Source organism: Rhipicephalus sanguineus, chromosome 1, assembly GCF_013339695.2.
Source record: "Rhipicephalus sanguineus isolate Rsan-2018 chromosome 1, BIME_Rsan_1.4, whole genome shotgun sequence".
Lineage (NCBI taxonomy): Eukaryota > Metazoa > Arthropoda > Arachnida > Ixodida > Ixodidae > Rhipicephalus > Rhipicephalus sanguineus.
In genome coordinates, this window is record NC_051176.1 from 285,360,044 (window position 1) to 285,378,037 (window position 17,994).

At 43.3% G+C, this 17,994-nt stretch overlaps 1 protein-coding gene across 5 annotated transcripts in view; it reads right to left on the reverse strand.

Moving 5' to 3' along the window:
- Nucleotides 1-17,994, reverse strand: part of LOC119379178 (receptor expression-enhancing protein 1) — a 70,727-nt gene that overhangs the window by 12,406 nt on the left and 40,327 nt on the right. For all 5 annotated transcript variants that reach the window (XM_037648388.1, XM_037648387.1, XM_037648389.2 and 2 more), the window contains 2 exons: nt 17,550-17,658; nt 7,374-7,479 (listed from right to left, as the gene is read on the reverse strand). In XM_037648388.1, coding sequence (XP_037504316.1) covers nt 7,374-7,479; nt 17,550-17,658 — 215 coding nt within the window. The remainder of the gene's footprint in view (nt 1-7,373; nt 7,480-17,549; nt 17,659-17,994) is intronic.

Sequence of the window (17,994 nt, forward strand, 5' to 3'; positions counted from 1 at the left end):
GTCGTAAACTCATTGCGTGAATCTTAAGGCTGACGAGCCGACGTAGCCGAAGTGGGACTTGCACCTAGTAGCCAGACAAGAAGAGAAGCGTTTTTGAAAACGATAAGTTTATAAAAAGTATAGTGGGTATCGTTGTGCATAAAACACGTTTACACGAAAGCGACAGATGCGCATCGCGTTCATGTAAGCCATGGCAATTCGCTAGGAAGGCGCATTGCACTAATACGTCAGACAGGGGTGGTTTTGCGAGTCCCGGTCAAATCACAGGCCGTAAATCACGAGGAGAGTAATGGTGGCCTCCCGTCGTGCGAACTCCGGGCCTGCCTCTTTCGCTAAGGGATTCATGTTAGCGCAAAGCAAAAAATAAACACTCGAGAAGGACGTGGGAGGGAGCAGAAAGGTCAGGCGCTGAAACCTCTCTGTTTCCTCCCACTCTTTCTGTAGTCTTTGTTTCTTTGTTCGCGCTAATATGTATCTCTTTATATAGTGGTTCATGAAGGAGAAAAAGGTGGTAATTTTTGTCTCCCGTGCTTGAGACACGGCTTGGCGCATGTATCCCTCTGACATCAACGAACTCGGCTAGCAACAAGTCTCACTAGCTCGCTATAACCTGACACCACATGGCCGCTGCGGTGTAATGCGCTGGGAAGGCGCATCGCACAAATGCGCCAGGCAGGTGTGGATTTCGAGGGGTAAGTCGACTCATGGACCACCTTACACAATTGAAGGGGAACGCCGGCCCCCCGTCGTGTCGGCTTCGAGTGCACCTCTCCGATACTATACGACAGCTGCGGGGGCAGAAAGCGAGGACTTCTCGGGATTCAGTGAGACAAGTTCTTTTCTTCAACATCCTTTGGAACTATTTTGTATTATGGCGAATTGATACTAACCAGCTGAAGTTTCAATTCAAATGAAATAAATGACGGTACGTATAGCAGGGAAAACTGTGCTGCTTAGGCAGTTGGCACGGGTTTGACACCGTGGGTCAGAGCGGCAGCGTTGTAGCACGCAACTGCCAAACTACCCGTCTTTCGAACATTCGGAAGCTTAGGTTACATTCGGAAGCATATGTTACACAGTGAAGGAGGAGCACACCTAGTCAAATAGAATTTTTCTTCTCCTACAGACGAACGAGAAGTTCTGTCGGGTATAATGAGGGGAGGAGGAGGGAGGTGGGGGGGGGGGGGGGGGGAGGTGTTACACACAACCACTGGGCGCGTTTCTTCCACGGGGGAAGGAAGGAGGACATACGGGTTTGCTTACACCCCGTGTTGCAGGACAGGGTAAAACTGAGCCGTGTTCCCAACAAGGGCCGCAGAAATAGCGTCACGGCCATTTACAGGGTACTATCACAAACGGCAGGGTTTTGACAACGGGAGAGAGATCACTGCTATCCTGGAGGCCGTCTCGTCTTTATTCTTTCTTTTTCTTCCTGTGAGACCACCCTGTCTCACGTTCCAGCACAACTGCAGTGACAACGATGTCTTCTGGATACTTTTGCCGCAGGAAGTTCGCTGTCAATTCTACAGCGTAAATATATATATACGACTACGTCTGAATAACCACAAAGCTCACGCGCGCACTCTGCCAAATCTCCCTTTCTCTAAACATCTGAGTTTGCCAGAACACTCATTCGACAAAATACGTGTCACCCTCCTGCAGTCAGGCTTCCGCAGTACTCGTGAACGGGAACAAAGAAAGTCCTATTTCATCCACAAATTTGAAACAGTGACACACGGCATAAATGAAAACATGGGGAACCTCTCGTTTCTTCGGTCGTGCAAAAGTTAGTAGACGGGAAATGAATCCTGACATGCAATTCGTGCCGGATGCTAAAATGGAGTACCGAACAAGTATCTGGGGGAGCGGACCGACCGGACACCTTTGCGTATTCTGTACTTATGTGTATTTTTTTGTTGACATGTTCTTCTTTTTTATGTTTTATCTTTTCTCGACTTTTCAGTATTCAGTGTATATCTTTCCCACATCTGACCTTTGCCTTTTTATTATTATATGGGTCATTCCATGCCGAATCACCCAGCGTTTTTCCGACCATCACAAATATGGCTGAAAAAATTTCCACGTTTTTCTTGAAGTTCAAAACTCGTTCTGCTCGTTTATTTCTGTTGCCAAAAATTTTCCGGCCTGTTTGTGAGAGTCTGTAGTTTTGCGAAGACTGAGCTAAAGGGCATCAAACAACATTTTTTTGTAAAGGGCGTTTATAGGATGCACTCGATAAAATGGTATTTCCGGCAAGCTAATGAAGTGATGTAACTGTAAAAATAATGACTTTTTTATGTATATCGATTCTTCGAGGGCTTTTCGCACAAGCAAAATTGAATAAAGTTGCAAAGTTTGATATTTTTTTCCAGGAACAAGGCAAACTCAAAGGGTAGAAATTAATTATATACTGGAAGCCTGTTCGACATACTACAAAAGAAAAATAATTTACTCGCTGAAGGTGTAGCAAATCGTCTGAAAAAAAAATTGCGAATTTCACTTTTTTTGAGAAAAGCTCTGTATTCATCGTCAAAAAACTTGCCTTGGTGGTCGGACTAAAAATATGCACGATACTTAATTTGAAAGCTCTATGTATTAGCTGAACATAAGCAAGTTACAAAAGGGTATGATTTTTTTAACTTGATAAATATTTTTTTGAAATTTTGTATCTCCACCAGCCTTTCGCCGACGTAACTCAAGCGGCATGAAGCACTCGCAAAGGCAATCTTCAGCCCATGCCCACTCACCTGGGATGCAGACGTCAAACATGGTGCTGTCTATAAAGTAATGGAAAAGGAAATGGGGTTGCTTTATAGACAGCACCATGTTTGACGTCTGCATCCCAGGTGAGTGGGCATGGGCTGAAGATTGCCTTTGCGAGTGCTTCATGCCGCTTGAGTTACGTCGGCGAAAAGCTGGTGGAGATACAAAATTTCAAAAAAATATTTATCAAGTTAAAAAAATCATACCCTTTTGTAACTTGCTTATGTTCAGCTAATACATAGAGCTTTCAAATTAAGTATCGTGCATATTTTTAGTCCGACCACCAAGGCAAGTTTTTTGACGATGAATACAGAGCTTTTCTAAAAAAAAAAGTGGAATTCGCAATTTTTTTTTTCAGACGATTTGCTACACCTTCAACGACTAAATTATTTTTCTTTTCTAGTATGTCGAACAGGCTTCCAGTATATAATTAATTTCTACCCTTTGAGTTTGCCTTGTTCCTGGAAAAAAATATCAAACTTTGCAATTTTATTCAATTTTGCTCGTGCGAAAAGCCCTCGAAGAATCGATATGCATAAATAAGTCATTATTTTTACAGTTACATCACTTCATTAGCTTGCCGGAAATACCATTTTATCGAGTGCATGCCATAAACGTCATTTGAAAAAAAAAAATTGTTGTTTGATGCCCTTTAGCTCAGTCTCCGCAAAACTACAGACTCTCACAAACAGGCCGGAAAATTTTTGGCAACAGAAATAAACGAGCAGAACGAGTTTCGAACTTCAAGAAAAGCGTGGAAATTTTTTCAGCCATATTTGTGATGGTCGGAAAAACGCTGGGTGATTTGGCATGGAATGACCCATATATATATATATATATATATATATATATATATATATATATATATATTTATTTATTTATTACGTTTTATTCGTTTTAGTCTTATCTTCTTCCTTTTCATTTTTCAAACGGGATAGGCTCACCCACACTAGATTTTTCAACCATAGGCGCCTCAGAGAGCCGCACTAACAGGGCAGGATTCCTGCACCCACGCCGCCACATTGACATAGACATGAGGGTTGAACTGTAGTTCTCAAACGGCCTCGCGCGCATGCACAATCTTTGCCCCCCCCCCCCCCGCCACACACACACGCAACGGCTAAGCGACAAAAGAACACCGACCCTTTTTCCCCCCTCTGGAAGTAACCGCAAAAGGCGCGGGGACCGGGGCTTGCTTTGCCATGGATGCACCCCTCGCAGCGAGTAATTGCTGCCGTCCAAGCAAAGGAACAATGCCCCCCGCGACCTTCAAAGGCGCGTCGCGGAAGCCGCACTATGCGCTTTGTTTCCTTTCTGCCATTTCTATTTTATTTTATTTTATTTATTTACTGTTATTTATTTATTTTTTTCCCGCCCGTATCTACGGCACCTGCCCCACTCCGCCGAAACGGCGCTTTTTTCCCCGTTTTCTTGTTTGCTTGCTCTAGCGAATGAGCCGAGAGGAACTGTTTGCCGCACTATACGTCACCACTGTCAACTTGACTTATTTATTACTTTCTTCCTTTCCTTCCTTCAACTAAGAGTGACCACGACGATTTGGGATGTTCGCACAGCGCCGTATTCGCTCATAAGCCCTCATTGCTCATACACCGAAACAACGCAGGGTTTCTAGGTTCGGTGAAATATTCTCAGAAAAGTCAGACACGCGTGCTAAGCAATTTTATTTACGTGCCGCTCGGGGTCCGAGCTTTATCTAATGAAGCTTAGACCTCCAGCGAAACGTAAAATAAAATTGCTTATATATATATATATATATATATACGAGAACAGGACTTCCGTGAGCATTTGCAAATCATACATAAAGTGTGAATAGAAGCCCTCATGTCACCATAATTATTTGGACAATAATTACTGCATAATTATAGCGTTCTCTCTGCAAAATATTGCTGTCAATTCTATCTCGAGAGAAATAAAATCTTCAGTACATAGTGTCAGGGTGTGTAACGGCATATAGAGTGGTAGACGTAAGTGGCCGTTTACTTGAGGAAGTACATAGAAATGGAACAAAGGAAAAGGAGAGTTTATTATGATGACCGCTGCCTAGCTCAAGCAGATGACTGCGTAGTGACAATCAGTAAATGAGGTAGGAGTAAACCACAGCGACAGAGGGGATTATTTACATATGTACACTGTACACGGAAGGATGTGATGTCTCATGGTTCGCTTGTGATGTGGCCTCCGCGATAGAGCTTGTCACCCAACCCCGCATTCCGGCACTGTATGTCACGGAGAGCAGCTGGCCTGGCAGCCTACGTGAGCGGTTTGCAGCGCAATTGTTCCTCCCGTGGAAAGAGCCGCACCGCTGGGGAAAGGGACAAGTGAGCTAGGGTCATCTCAGAAGGAGCGATAGAAAGAGGCGTCGTTGAAGGGGAGAAAAGAAAAGCAGCCCTTGCGGCAGCCAGCGTGGCTCAGCGCGTAAATAGTTATACTACCAAGAGAGAGAGGCACCTCTTTTCTGGACTGTTGCATGGGAGTACGAAGGTTCTCTGGGCCATGCATTTTTTTTTTTGGGGGGGGGGGGGGGAGCGGGGGGGAAGGAGGGGGGGGGGCGTCAAGCACATCTGAAACTTTTCAAAGGAGCAGCGGCGCCCCTGAAAAGAGTGGATTAGTTGCAGCAGGGAGAGGCTCTTCGCTGTCGCGACGGCCAGAGAGCGCATTTTCCTCTCTTTTTTCCAAACGTGACTTGGTGGCGTCTTCTGGTGGTTCAGAATGAAACTACACTGCAGTGGTACCCCCGCCTTAAAATGAGGGGAAAAAATAAATGCATTTCAATTGAAGCAATAAATGGCAACGAAAAAAGTTTTGTTACATCGCGGGCTTCATTATGCCTAGTGATATCATGGCATTCGAGATATTGAGGTTTGATCACTGTGTGCTGGCATAAAATTACTGTTCTGACCAGCATATATTACAAGTTGCACACTGAATAACACAAGGTGGTCTACTACTAAAATAGGTATATGTTAAGCTTGTTTATATAGGTAAAGCAGTGAAATGCATGTTTTTAAGCAATATATAGGTTTTATTCTATGCGGCTTATTATGCCCTACACATTACTGGAAAAATGACATGTGCTCATATTGTTGCCTAGGAAGAGTTAGTGATTTGAGAGCTATGCAACTTCACAAGAGAAGATCATCCACAGAATTCAGTTGCATGGCTGTTGTAAAAATTGCATTTCGGTTTTTACAAGAATCAGTAGCATATGTATCCATTCAAAACTGTTTTTACAGATTTCTTTAGGCAACCAGGGTTAAAATGTATATATTGCATTTCATAAATAAAGAAACAGTTTTAGCCATGGAGAACTAAGAAAAAAACAAACACTAGAGTATGGCTTATGAGTTTACAACATTCAGCGAGCCCGATATTGAAGGGGTCATGGATCACTCTTCCATGTAATCATTGAATGACCTCAGTATCAGACTTTAGTGCCTCATGAATCGATTGCTACAAAAATTTCTCATCCGACAAGAACGAGCGAGTTACAGGGGTTTGTCGCACGCTTTAAGTGCTTTTTCTCTTCTCTCGTCACGATGAGAGTGCTGGAAGCTATGCAGATAGAGATGGCACAGGGGGGGAAAGAAGTTACATCAGTGTGCATCATGACCTTGAGCACCCATGATGAGATGTGATTGTTCTCTTCAGTTGCGATTCCTGCATGGGAGTGGGGACCACTGCATATTGTTAGCAGACTAGGGAGTGCAGTGCCGGTACGTGGCGGCACCATGTGGCAAGAAGCGCATGTGATCCAAACGCCGCTCTTTATGCTGGCTATTGGCCAATAGCATGCTATCTGCTGTTCAATGTTAAAAAAAAAAGGAACACATTTGATTTCTTGCTTCTAAGGGTTGCAGTAATGTCATACACAGCTCTGAATGGCTGCAGTAACACTTTTACTGTGTCAGCGCTCATACTGGCGCTCGAAATTATAGCGCGAATGTGTAATTACACACAAGCGCAGAACAAACTCTGCTATGTCCTGCAAAATGTAGTAGCCTTTTACCAAACTTAGCACACTTCACTGCATAACATTGTACGACAGCGAAGCTAACCTTGTGCACGCTGCAGTGTGAAGCTATCTTGGTTTCCTCGTCAAGATAAAGATAACATGCCCAAACCGCAAATAACCAAGGCGACACACAAACACGGTGGCCTCCCCTCCCTTTACATCAGTGGGTAGGAGGAGGGTCCCGTGATAAGCTGTTCTGGTTCCTCAAAGCCAGAAAATTTTTAGAACCGTTGTCATTTGTTATCTTCATTTCAGGTGGCTGTTTATCAGGAGATTTATGGCCACGCCCGTACAACCAGGAGGACTGGTCAGAAATCGGGAGTCTCCTGGGTAGATCGGGAGAGTAGGCAGGAACGCAGCAGGCACCGGCAGTAAGCACAGGCCTCTGTATGAAAAGAGGGCGCCTAAGAAAATGGCAACTTTGTGCTCAGCTTTTAAACTCTCTTTGCCATGCGCGAATGCAAGATTTGGCTGAGATATTCACAGCAGTGCCTGCTATCCGCAGGATGTGTTTTCTCACCAAGCTCGAGAGTTGGTTCATGACCCCTTTTAACAAAGTCAGCGTGTCACTCCTTACCGTGTTGCGACTACGATTCTTAACTGACGAGCGTGATGCCTTGGTTGCAACTGGGCGAGGTGATGAGCAAATCTCTTCATCATGGGTGCCTGGATTTACAGCACACCTGAAATTAGATTAACAAGCTTTCAGTCATCAAAGTCAACACAATAAAATGAAACCAATAAATTTCTACTTTTGGAAATAAAGATGCTTCTTTTAGATCCTCTCCATGATTGCCCAAAGCAATAACAAACACTCAGCTGTAAACTGTAGTACTAATTATATGACACACATGGGCTTGCTGCTTGTTTCATAGCCACAAAATAAAGACTGGGCAACCATTTGCTAGTGTGTCGAATCACTCACTCAATCACATTCATTTACAGCTCCATCACTCTGGGTCATCAACATGGTATTATAATAAAAATCAGTTCTGAGGGAAATACATTGGCAACACTTATTAAATACAAAATGAGTAATACCCTTGTCATATGGGAAGGTTTAGTGTCATTTTTACCTATTGACATTTACATTTAATGTGGTTAGCTGGCTGCCACATGGGAGCACCAAATGTCATTCAACAGCAATGACTTGTGCAAATGAATGAGTTTGCTTAACTCATTCGAATGCGTTTCTGTTGTGAATGAGTACCCTCACTGAAGAGGGGCCATGAACAAATTACATAATAACAGGTAAATAATTCATTATAACAATTAATGTGTTTTTATTTTCAAGTGTCTTGTTTTATCTTATTGCCAAACAATTCAACTTAGCCATTCTCGAACCTTTGAGTGAAAATTGTTCCCAGCGATACTGTCAAGAGCGTTGCCAGACATGTCATGCCACGTGCTCAGTACTAGCTGTCAGTGAGAAGTGCAGCCTGCATACCATCAGTGGTGTCAACGCAGTCTGACAAATATTTGCTGAAAACAATTTTTACTACCACTTGATATGCATAATGCCATTTTTTTACACAAACTGTTACTTTTTTTTTTTCGTTCCAGCCTTCCCGCATCGTGATTGCCATTGTCTACAAATTACATTATCTCCTGCTCTGTAGCAGAGCACGGCACCTAATTTCATTTCATATGTCGAATGCATTAGATATAAATGACATTAAGCCTTCCCTCGTGACAGGGGTATAAGCATATACATCCATGCGTCAAGTTAACCAGCCAACGTATTCTTTATCTGACACTACATAAACGTTAAATCTGTAGAAGCAGCATTGCTTTTTGAAAGCCTTTAAGTGACTAGTGCTAAAATACAAATCAGTGATGATAAGACAAAACAATACAAGAAAAACATCTTCATACAAAAAAAAAAACTCATGTCATTCAAGACAAAGAACATTGGCTATAGAGAAAAAAAACCCTGAAACACCTCATGTCAGAACAATTTCAGTTGTATGTGGTAAGCAGGAAACAATCGAGCATATATATCCAGGTGTCAAGCTAGCTTATTAATTTTCATATGTAATCCATTCATAAATGGTACATTTATGAAAGCAGCATGGCTTTTGAAAGTGACTGGCTGGCGGTTCCTACGTGGGACTAGCCTAGTGGTGTGTAGTCTCCCCTGTGTCTTCTCTGGACTGAAATAAAGTTCCTCACCTCATTAGCTGAACCCCAATATTTAAATAGGAAAAATAGAGCATTGCATGTGTCACAGTACACATATACAATTGTTCATAGCATACTCGAAATACTGCAAGGAAACTCCTCATTTATCATTATTCATTGTAAGTAAAATATCTAGATGCAACTCGGGCAACAACCTTCCTACTAGCGAAATGAGGGACACCTCAACCAGAAAGGGAGGGGGTGTAGTACAGCATGATGAGAAATTAACTACAATAACTCATTTTTTTAACTTCTGGCTAGAAATTTTCTCCTGCACTATTTTGACATCTCTGAAACATGGAAATAGAGCAACTGACACAAGTTGAAGTTCAAATACATATTTGTAAATGAAACTATTCCATGCATCACTGTAATATGCTGCCGACATGAAACAATTATCAATATCAACATAAAAATTCTGCAACTCAAAAAATAGTCACTCGAGAAACAGCTGTTGCTTAGATGCCACACGTTACCAATTGTTTAACCACTGGCTTGCCGCTGCTAACTGGTGGTGAGATGTGATCATGCACGCCTGTTGAACCAGTGGTGCCAGAAGCATTCATCACCACCAAGGGGGGTTTAAAATTTTTTCAACCTCCTTTGTCGCTAGCCATCAACCACAAGGCTAGCTGACTTTTTCATAAGCTTGGAGTGCTTGCAGCTAACATATCCTCAAACAGGGTGGCTGCATGCAGTTGAAGTGAAGCCACTGCTGAACAATAATAATAAAAGTGAAACGTGGGACATTTTTGAATATATTTGTATTTTTTTTTTCATACCATGGCACAGTAACCCTCAATACACGACAGTCCCCCAAGTTGTAGGACAGGTAATAATATATAACCCCAGCTGCAACCATGCTACAAGCCAACATTGTAGGAATTTTGTTATTTAAGCTTTGTGTTTTTGACTTTGTGTTATGAAAATGTTAAATTCACTACACAGATGATACCAGTATATACTTTGAAGCACCAACAACTAAGGACTTGTCCATTAAAGTTACTAAAAGAACGCTCTGCTTGCAGCTTTCGCACAGAGCCCATTTTGCCCTGCAAGTACCTACCATCAAAACAAAGATGCTTTTGTTAAATATCAGTTTAATTCATTATTAAATACAGATAAAACTCGATCTAATGAAACCACATTTTACGAATTTCCCAATCTAACAAAAAAATTTCCATTCCCTGGCAAGTACCCTCAGGGTTCAATGTTGTCATCAACTCGAATTAACGAAGCTTTTGTGGCATTGAACTCGATTTAACGCAGTTTTTCCGGAAAAGATGAACAAAAATGCAGTGATTTCTTTCCAATTTTCACACAGACGGCTTTTCTTCAGACATGTGCTGTAATGCTATCACATTAAAACGTCTAGCCACCCTAGCCATGGCACTAGTTTTATTTTGATGAGGCTGCACACTGCAGTTGGTAGCGCTTTTACATATCAAATGGCGCTGGGCTGCAGTGGTTCGTTATTTAATGGTTTATGCGACAGATGGCACTGATTGTCTCCTTGGAACTTTCTTGCTCTGGCTCTGCTTGCTTTTCTTGCTCTGCCATTAACTGAATTCATTCTCCGCGTCTTTGAATAATGGCAGCTTGTCGAAGCTTCACGTGACCGTCTACCTTGCCTGTATCGCCTGGTCATGGGAGGAATTCATACTCGGGCTGCCCTCGCAAACTTTTCACACGCGCAGGCGCAGTATTAGTGGCAAATAAAATGCTGCGGTAGCTTTCGGGTGTTGCTACGTTACAATTTTAGATTTTGAAGAGTGAAAAATCCCTTCCTTGATTTTACAAACTTCCCGTTTTAATGAAATAATTCGAGCGCCCTCATCACTTCGTTGAATCGAGTTTCAACTGCATATCAAAGTGGTTTCCATACAGGGTGATTACTTACGTTGTTACACTGACAGCCAAATAAGTTAATAATGGAATATGCAGCCCTGTGTCAGGTATTTTTATATATTGATGTTTATGTATAGGGATGTCATACTTCACAAGCATACTTAAAAAATGCACGCACATTACTGGAATCTTAACCCCTTCTGCATGGAGCACATTCTGAAAATATAACATAAATAGGTTATATCTTTTTTTTTTAAGGCCCAGCGAAATGTGCAATGAAAATATGTTATAGGAAACTCAGGAATACACATCTAACACTTACAAAACCATGCATTTCAAAAGAAGGCTTTTAAAAATTCAGCTTATGCTTCAGATAAGGTTCACTGGCAGCTAATACACAACTTGACAGCTATGCTATGCTTCAGATACCACTGCTGGTTGTGATCGACATCAATCCAAACAACAAGTGCACCTGGAGATGGCTGAAGCACATGCAGCCAGCAGTGCAAATTATGAACATCGTACTCTGTGACGCTTCCAGCTACCTTTGCTGTTGTCTGCTATTCATTCCCAGCATGATTTGTTTAAGCAACAACAACAACTCATGCTAGGTGCTGTAAAGCAATATTTTAAGCTTTTTTTAGATTTTCGGTTTTGATGGCTTGGCCACCTACCTGTTTGTACTTTTTTGCACGTGCACTGCACTGGATGCACATGCCCGTCCTGCTTTATATACTTTTGGTTGTTTCAGCGTAACGAACTCAGTTGCAAGTGGGCGGTCTTCATTTTGAATATACAGGGTCCATTATAAAAGTAATGCGCATTTTCTGCGAAAAATAGATTTAGTGATTAGACCTGTACAAATGGTTAAGATTCTTCAAAATACTCTCCACCTGCATCAATACACTTGCGGAGATGTGTCTGCCATGCCTGGAAGGCACCCTGAAAGTCCTCGACGAGAATGTCTCTCAGGAACATTGTAACATGCTTCTGAATGTTTTCCATGGTCTCCCAATGCTTTCCTTTCAGCTCTCTCTTCAGTCGGGGAAACAAAAAAATGTCGCAGGGAGCCAAGTAGAGACTGTAAGGAAGACGGGGGACCACGGAGGTGTTGTTCTGGGCCAGGAAGTTGGTAACGATGAAGGACGTGTGGCTGGGGGCATTGTCATGGTGGAGCTTGACCGTGTCTTTGATGTCAGCCCTCACGTGCGTGACCCGGTGATTCAATCTCTTGAGCCCCTTCAGGTAAAAGGCTGAGTTGACAGTTTCTCCCTGCGGTAAAAACTCAAAATGGACGATTCCTCGAGCGTCAAAGAAGGCAATGAGCATCGTTTCAATGAGAGACTTGCTCATTCACGCTTTCTTCTGGTGGGGGGATGATTCTGGATGACACTCGCTGCTCTGTCTTTTCGATTCTGGGTCTTACTCAAACATCCAGAATTGGTCTCCTGTTACGACAGAGTTAAGAAAGTCCGGCTCATTTTGAATCAAATCCAACAATTCTTGACAGCGCAAAACTCTAAGCATTCTTTCCGATCTTCTGCCAACACTTTCGGCACAAGATTTACGCAGACCTTGCGCATTTACAGATCCTGGGTCACTATCTAATGTACCGCAAATGTGAACATGTGTAGGGTGTTAGCAATTTGCTGGATGCTCAATCCACGGTCAAAACGCAAAACTTTGCGCACACAATCCACGTTTTCGTCGGTTCTGGTCGTTGTTGGGCGTTCCTGAACAGGGTTCGTCAGCGACCTCCTGCCGGCCCTCCTCGAATGCCTTGTGCCACCTCCCAGACTGTGACCTTGAAATGCAGCCATGCTTGAAGGCCTCTTGAAGCATCTGGAATGTTTCGGTTGCCTTCTTTCCAAGCTTCACACAAAACTTGATAGCGTGTCGCTGCTCAAGCGAGCACTCCATTGCGTCGTGTTACAAAGTCGAAAAGAAACAAAACAAAAATGTTTCACATGAAGGCACGTCTTTCTGATCACACTTCTTGAAGTAAACTGACAACTGGCTGCGTGGGAAGGGCAGACCCTCCACCACATTGCACGAGTGGTTTTACTGCACTGCCATGGATAGTCGCGTCAAAATAAAATCATGCGCATTACTTTCAAGGGACACTAAGGAGCAAAACGATTTTTTTTTTATATTAGTAAAGTACTCTTTCACGATACCACAAACACCACGCTTGCTGCGAGAAGACGCTTAGTAAGCTGACAAAAAGCGCAAAAACAAAATGTGGGTGGCGACGCCACCTTGAAGTTTCCGCACCATTCGCCGTGACATCACGTTTTGACGGCGCCTACTAGGGATTGCGTACTTCCTAATTGGTAAAAATGAAGTACATGGTTCTCTGAGGGGGCCATAGACATAACATACCAAGTTTGGGGTAATTTTGTTGAGCCAATGGCACCAAAATACGATAAGTACACTTTGAAATCCCTGACGTCACGCGGAGAGATTTCGGCACGAAATTTAAAAATGAAACTTTGAACTTGTTTTCTCCTCTATTAATAAACCTATGATGGCGAAATTAACGACGTTAGAGTGCTCAGAGCACAACTTATCTATCTAAACCGATTCATTGTTTCTCTTTAGTGTCCCTTTCATAATGGACCCTGTATAAATATAGCTCAGGAAAGAGTGTGAACAGAAATTTATTTCAGGAGTGCTCCGACCTCCTTTTATGTTTGTGCATATGTTTGTATGTGCCTGTGTACAGTTAACCCTTTGAGGGTTTACGCCGTGCATGTATGGCATCACCTAACAGGCACCAAAGGGTTTTCGCCGTAGTACGTGTACGACACTGCCTGTATGTTTAAAACGCGTACCTTTTTCGATTATTTCTCTTGCTTGGCATGTGCTGCCACACTTCGGGAATACGTGGACTTTTTTCATGCGCCGATGTCTCTCTGCTGTTGTTTCTTTCTTTCCTTCCAAAGCGGCGTGCCGGCTTTCGCTTGCGCATCCAAGCGCACGCACATGGCGCGGCTGGTTTCGGTTTTGTCCTTCAGGTGGTTATCGCTTCTCGCGCCCGCAAAACTGATGGCTGGCTGATTTCTAATCTCTCAAAGGGTGACCGCTTGTTACTCTTTCATTTATTGCTCCCCGGGGCGCAATTACATCTGTTTCCGCGTGGTGCTAAATTACAGAAACCATGCTGCCGTGGTTGCGTTTCCCGTTTTGGGGACTCGGAAAAACTAACTCCGCCTCGTTGGCGATAAGACGAATGATTATTATAGCTTTTTCACTCGTTTTGCTTTCTGGACGGGTGCACAACTATACAGTTTTCTTCCGTGCGCGCCGGTTGCTCTGCTGCTAGTGAGTCGAGCGGCGATTCTTCCGATGTGGACTCTTTCCCAAGTCTATTTTGTATGTCTGTGAGTTATGTTTAATACAAGGCATAATTTTTATTGATAAAAAATCGTATAAGTGTTTTTTAGGATTTTGCTTGATGTTACTCACGAATAAACCATGTGTATGTAACAACAAAAACGATTTTTTTGTCACTTTACGGTCACGCAAGAAAATTTTAGACAATTTTTTTCTGAAATAGAATCGTCTGAAGAATTTAATTCAGCAATAAGAGAAATACACATTTTTGGAGTGCATTTCGCGAAAAAATTCGACCCTCAAAGGGTAAAACTTGATCTAACAAAACCCGATTTTACAACGTTGCCGATCTAACGAAGACATTTCCACTGCCTGTCATGTACCTATAGGGTTCAATGTTGTCATGAATCCGAATTAACAAAGCTAACTGGGCACCAAACCTAACTTAACGATGTTTTTCCTGAAATAAATGGGTAAAAGCTGGTGATTCCTAATTTTGATGCAGACGAGTTTTTCTTGAGCGTGCACTCTAATGCTCCCACAGTAAAACATCTGGTCACCTTAGTCACAATCCTAATTTTCTTTTGACGGGCCTGCATGCTGAGCCCATGCATGGAACAACGAACTCGACAGTAGGTAGGGTTCTTACCTACCAGATGGCGGTAGGGGCAGCGGTTGTATACTGTCCCTGTAAATGCTCTCACAAGAACACTATGGTGGCTGCTTTCATTACTTCATGCTTTATGCAACAGATGGCACTCACTGACTCATAATTTTCTCGTTCGGCCTCCTCATGCAATCACAGAATTCATTTTCCCTGTCGTTGCATATCAGCAGCCTGTGATAGCAGGACATGACCGTCTACTTGGCCTTTATGCGGGAGCCTCCATGTCCTGAACGCCTTAGTGGACTTTTCATGCATACAGACGTGAATTAGCAGCAAATACAGTTAAAGCTGGATGTAAAGAAATTTTTTTCATTCCCCAACTCCATCCCCATAGAAGCCCATGTATTTTTTACCTCCATGTAACGAAGGCATTGCGGCAAATGACGTGGGTGTAATGGATTTTCCATGCTCATCATTCATTATTTTGAGCAGTAGATCTGCCAAAAGTATGGATAAATAATGCGTAACTTTTGCAATTGCTGAAAAAAAGCAAGCGGCGATCGTGAGAGGAATGCATGCAAGTGCAGTGTGCCAGAGCAGTTGATCCGGTGTGCCGCAATGATGATGATGATGAAAGCCGCTAGCTCCCCTAACACCGCTCTGTGGCAGATCTGAGTATTTTTCCCTTTTTTTTCCCGCTTACGCATCGTGACACCAGGTGTCACTGTTATGTGTACCTGATTTTGTTTGCTTTTTTAGGCTTGTGCGTATTGTGCGTTTCTCACAGTGATTGTTCACTTCGAAAATGAGTTCGGTGAGAAAGCGTAAAGTTTTGTCTTTCGAGGACAAGCTGTCGATCGTCAATGCAGTCGCCGCTGGCGAGAAGAAGAAAGACGTCGCTGCGCGATTCAACATTCCTGCCAGCACCCTGTCGACTATCTTAAGTGAGAAAGACAGCATCTGCAGTGCAGTAGAGTCGGGCACAAGCTCGACGAAAAAACGGATGAAGTTGTCAACGTACGCCGACGTGGACAAAGCCGTGCTTACGTGGTTTTTGGACACACGTACTCGATACATGCCCATAAGTGGCGGCATCCTACAACTAAAAGCGAAGGATTTTGCTTGCATCCTGGGCCATGACGACTTCATTGCTAGCAACGGCTGGCTGCAAGGATTTAAGAGCCAAAACGGAATCGTTGGGAAGATCATTAGCGGTCAGTCGGCCTCTGCCGACAGCGATGCTTGTGCATTGTGGGTGGCCGAGGAACTGCCTGGCGTTTTGAGCCACTATGAGGCAGCAGACATTTATAACGCTGATGAAACGGCCTGTTTTATCAGACGCTGCCTAATCGCACGCTAGCGCTTAAAGGAGAAGACTGCCCCGGAGGCAAGCAAAGCAAACTCCATGTGACGGTCTTGCTTTTTGCCAACAGCAATGGCAGTGACAAACAGGTCCCATTGGTTATCGGGAAAAGTGCCCAGCCCAGGAGACGAAGCGAGTTCCGGTAAAGTATGTGGCCATTTCAAAGGCGTGGATGTCACGAGCGATCTTTCCCGACTGGTTGAAAGACTTCAACGAAGACATCAAGCGACAAGGCTGCCAAATCTGTTTGCTCCTGGACAACTGCTCTCTGCGCACCACATTGACGGCCTTCAGCTCTCAAACATAGAGTTGATATATTTTCCTCCCAATTGCACAACCCTGATACAGCCATTAGACAAAGGAATAATCAACAGCTTCAAGTCCTGCCACCGCTGTCTCAGATAGAAAAGATTTTTCTGGATATCCGTTTTGAACGGAAAATGAAGATCAACATCTATCAAGCCGTCGAGATGATTGCCACGTCGTGCCAAGAAGTTGCAGCTCATACGGTTTCAAATTGCTTCGCAAAGGCCCAAATAAAGGTCGTTGAAACTGGAATCTGCGGCGACGAAGAGGAGCCTGCGAATCCAGCACATGTAACTGAATCGTGGGATTCACTACATGGGAACGGGGGAGTGCCCGACGCCGCCAAACTTGGTGTATTTTTGTTTGATGACAACAGCGCTGTATGTACTGCTGAAGAAATGTCAGATGTGGTGCTTGTTGAAATGGTGCAAGATCGTGGTCACAACGAAGGTGCATCAGAGAAAAAAGATCCACTGTTTGCCGCGCCCACCGCGAAGGAAGTGATGGTCGCGTTGGATGTCTTGCGTCGTGGCGCAGGCGCGCAGGATTATGAAGCTGCATTTCATGAATTAATTTCCTTGGAGTGCCGCTTGATGTCGTCATATATGAAGAAAACACAAGCCAAATCATGCAGTTTCTTTCTTCTGAATAAATGTGAGAGGTGAGCTCTTCTGAAGTGATGTCAGTCTCGTTTTGGTTTTGTTTTGCATGATACTCGCCGATTTTCACGTGAAACTACACGTAACGAAAACCTGTATATAACGAAATATTGCCGACATTCGTCAATTTTGTTACATCCAGGTCAACTGTACAATGCTGTGGTAGTTTTTGGTTGTCACAACTTTACCATGTTAGATTTCGATGGACCGAAAAATCCCATTTCTTGATTTTACAAACTTCCAGATTTAACTAAATAATTTGAATGTGGTCATTTCTTTATCAAATCAAGTTTCAACTCTGTGTTTGTGTGTGCAGACAAAATGTTAAAATTTTGGGAGTGCGAAAGTTAGAACCCCCCTCCTCTGGCTACACCAATGGCTGACGACATCGGCCCACATATGTTATGCCGCGCATACGCATATAACATGTAGTGGTGATACTCATGCACTTACACATTGTTGTCAATGTCCAAGCTGTCCCCAGTTCCCACAAGTGGTGCAAGTGGGCAAGGTGCCGGCAACTCTGGCAGGTGCTCTGAATCGCTGTCCATGTCCACCCAAGCTGCAGAATCGTAGTGAAACATTACTCATCTCAGCAGCTACAGGTCTCCTGCCTGTAGTAATTGTATGTAATATGTATCAAAATTAAGGACAGCATAATGGCAAAGAAATTTAGTTTTGTAAAAAGCAAGGAAGTGTGTTTACAAATGGCTTATGCATCAAACGTATGATGAAGCTTTTGGCTGATATATAGTAAAACAATGACAGTGGTGGCTCTGCCTTGGCTTCTGCCTGTCTACATGTGACATGCATTATTGCAAGCTGCCATCATAAAAACAACATAGTGCTAACAAATGAACTTTCAGCAGGGTATCATCTCTACTGTGCTCCTCAAATA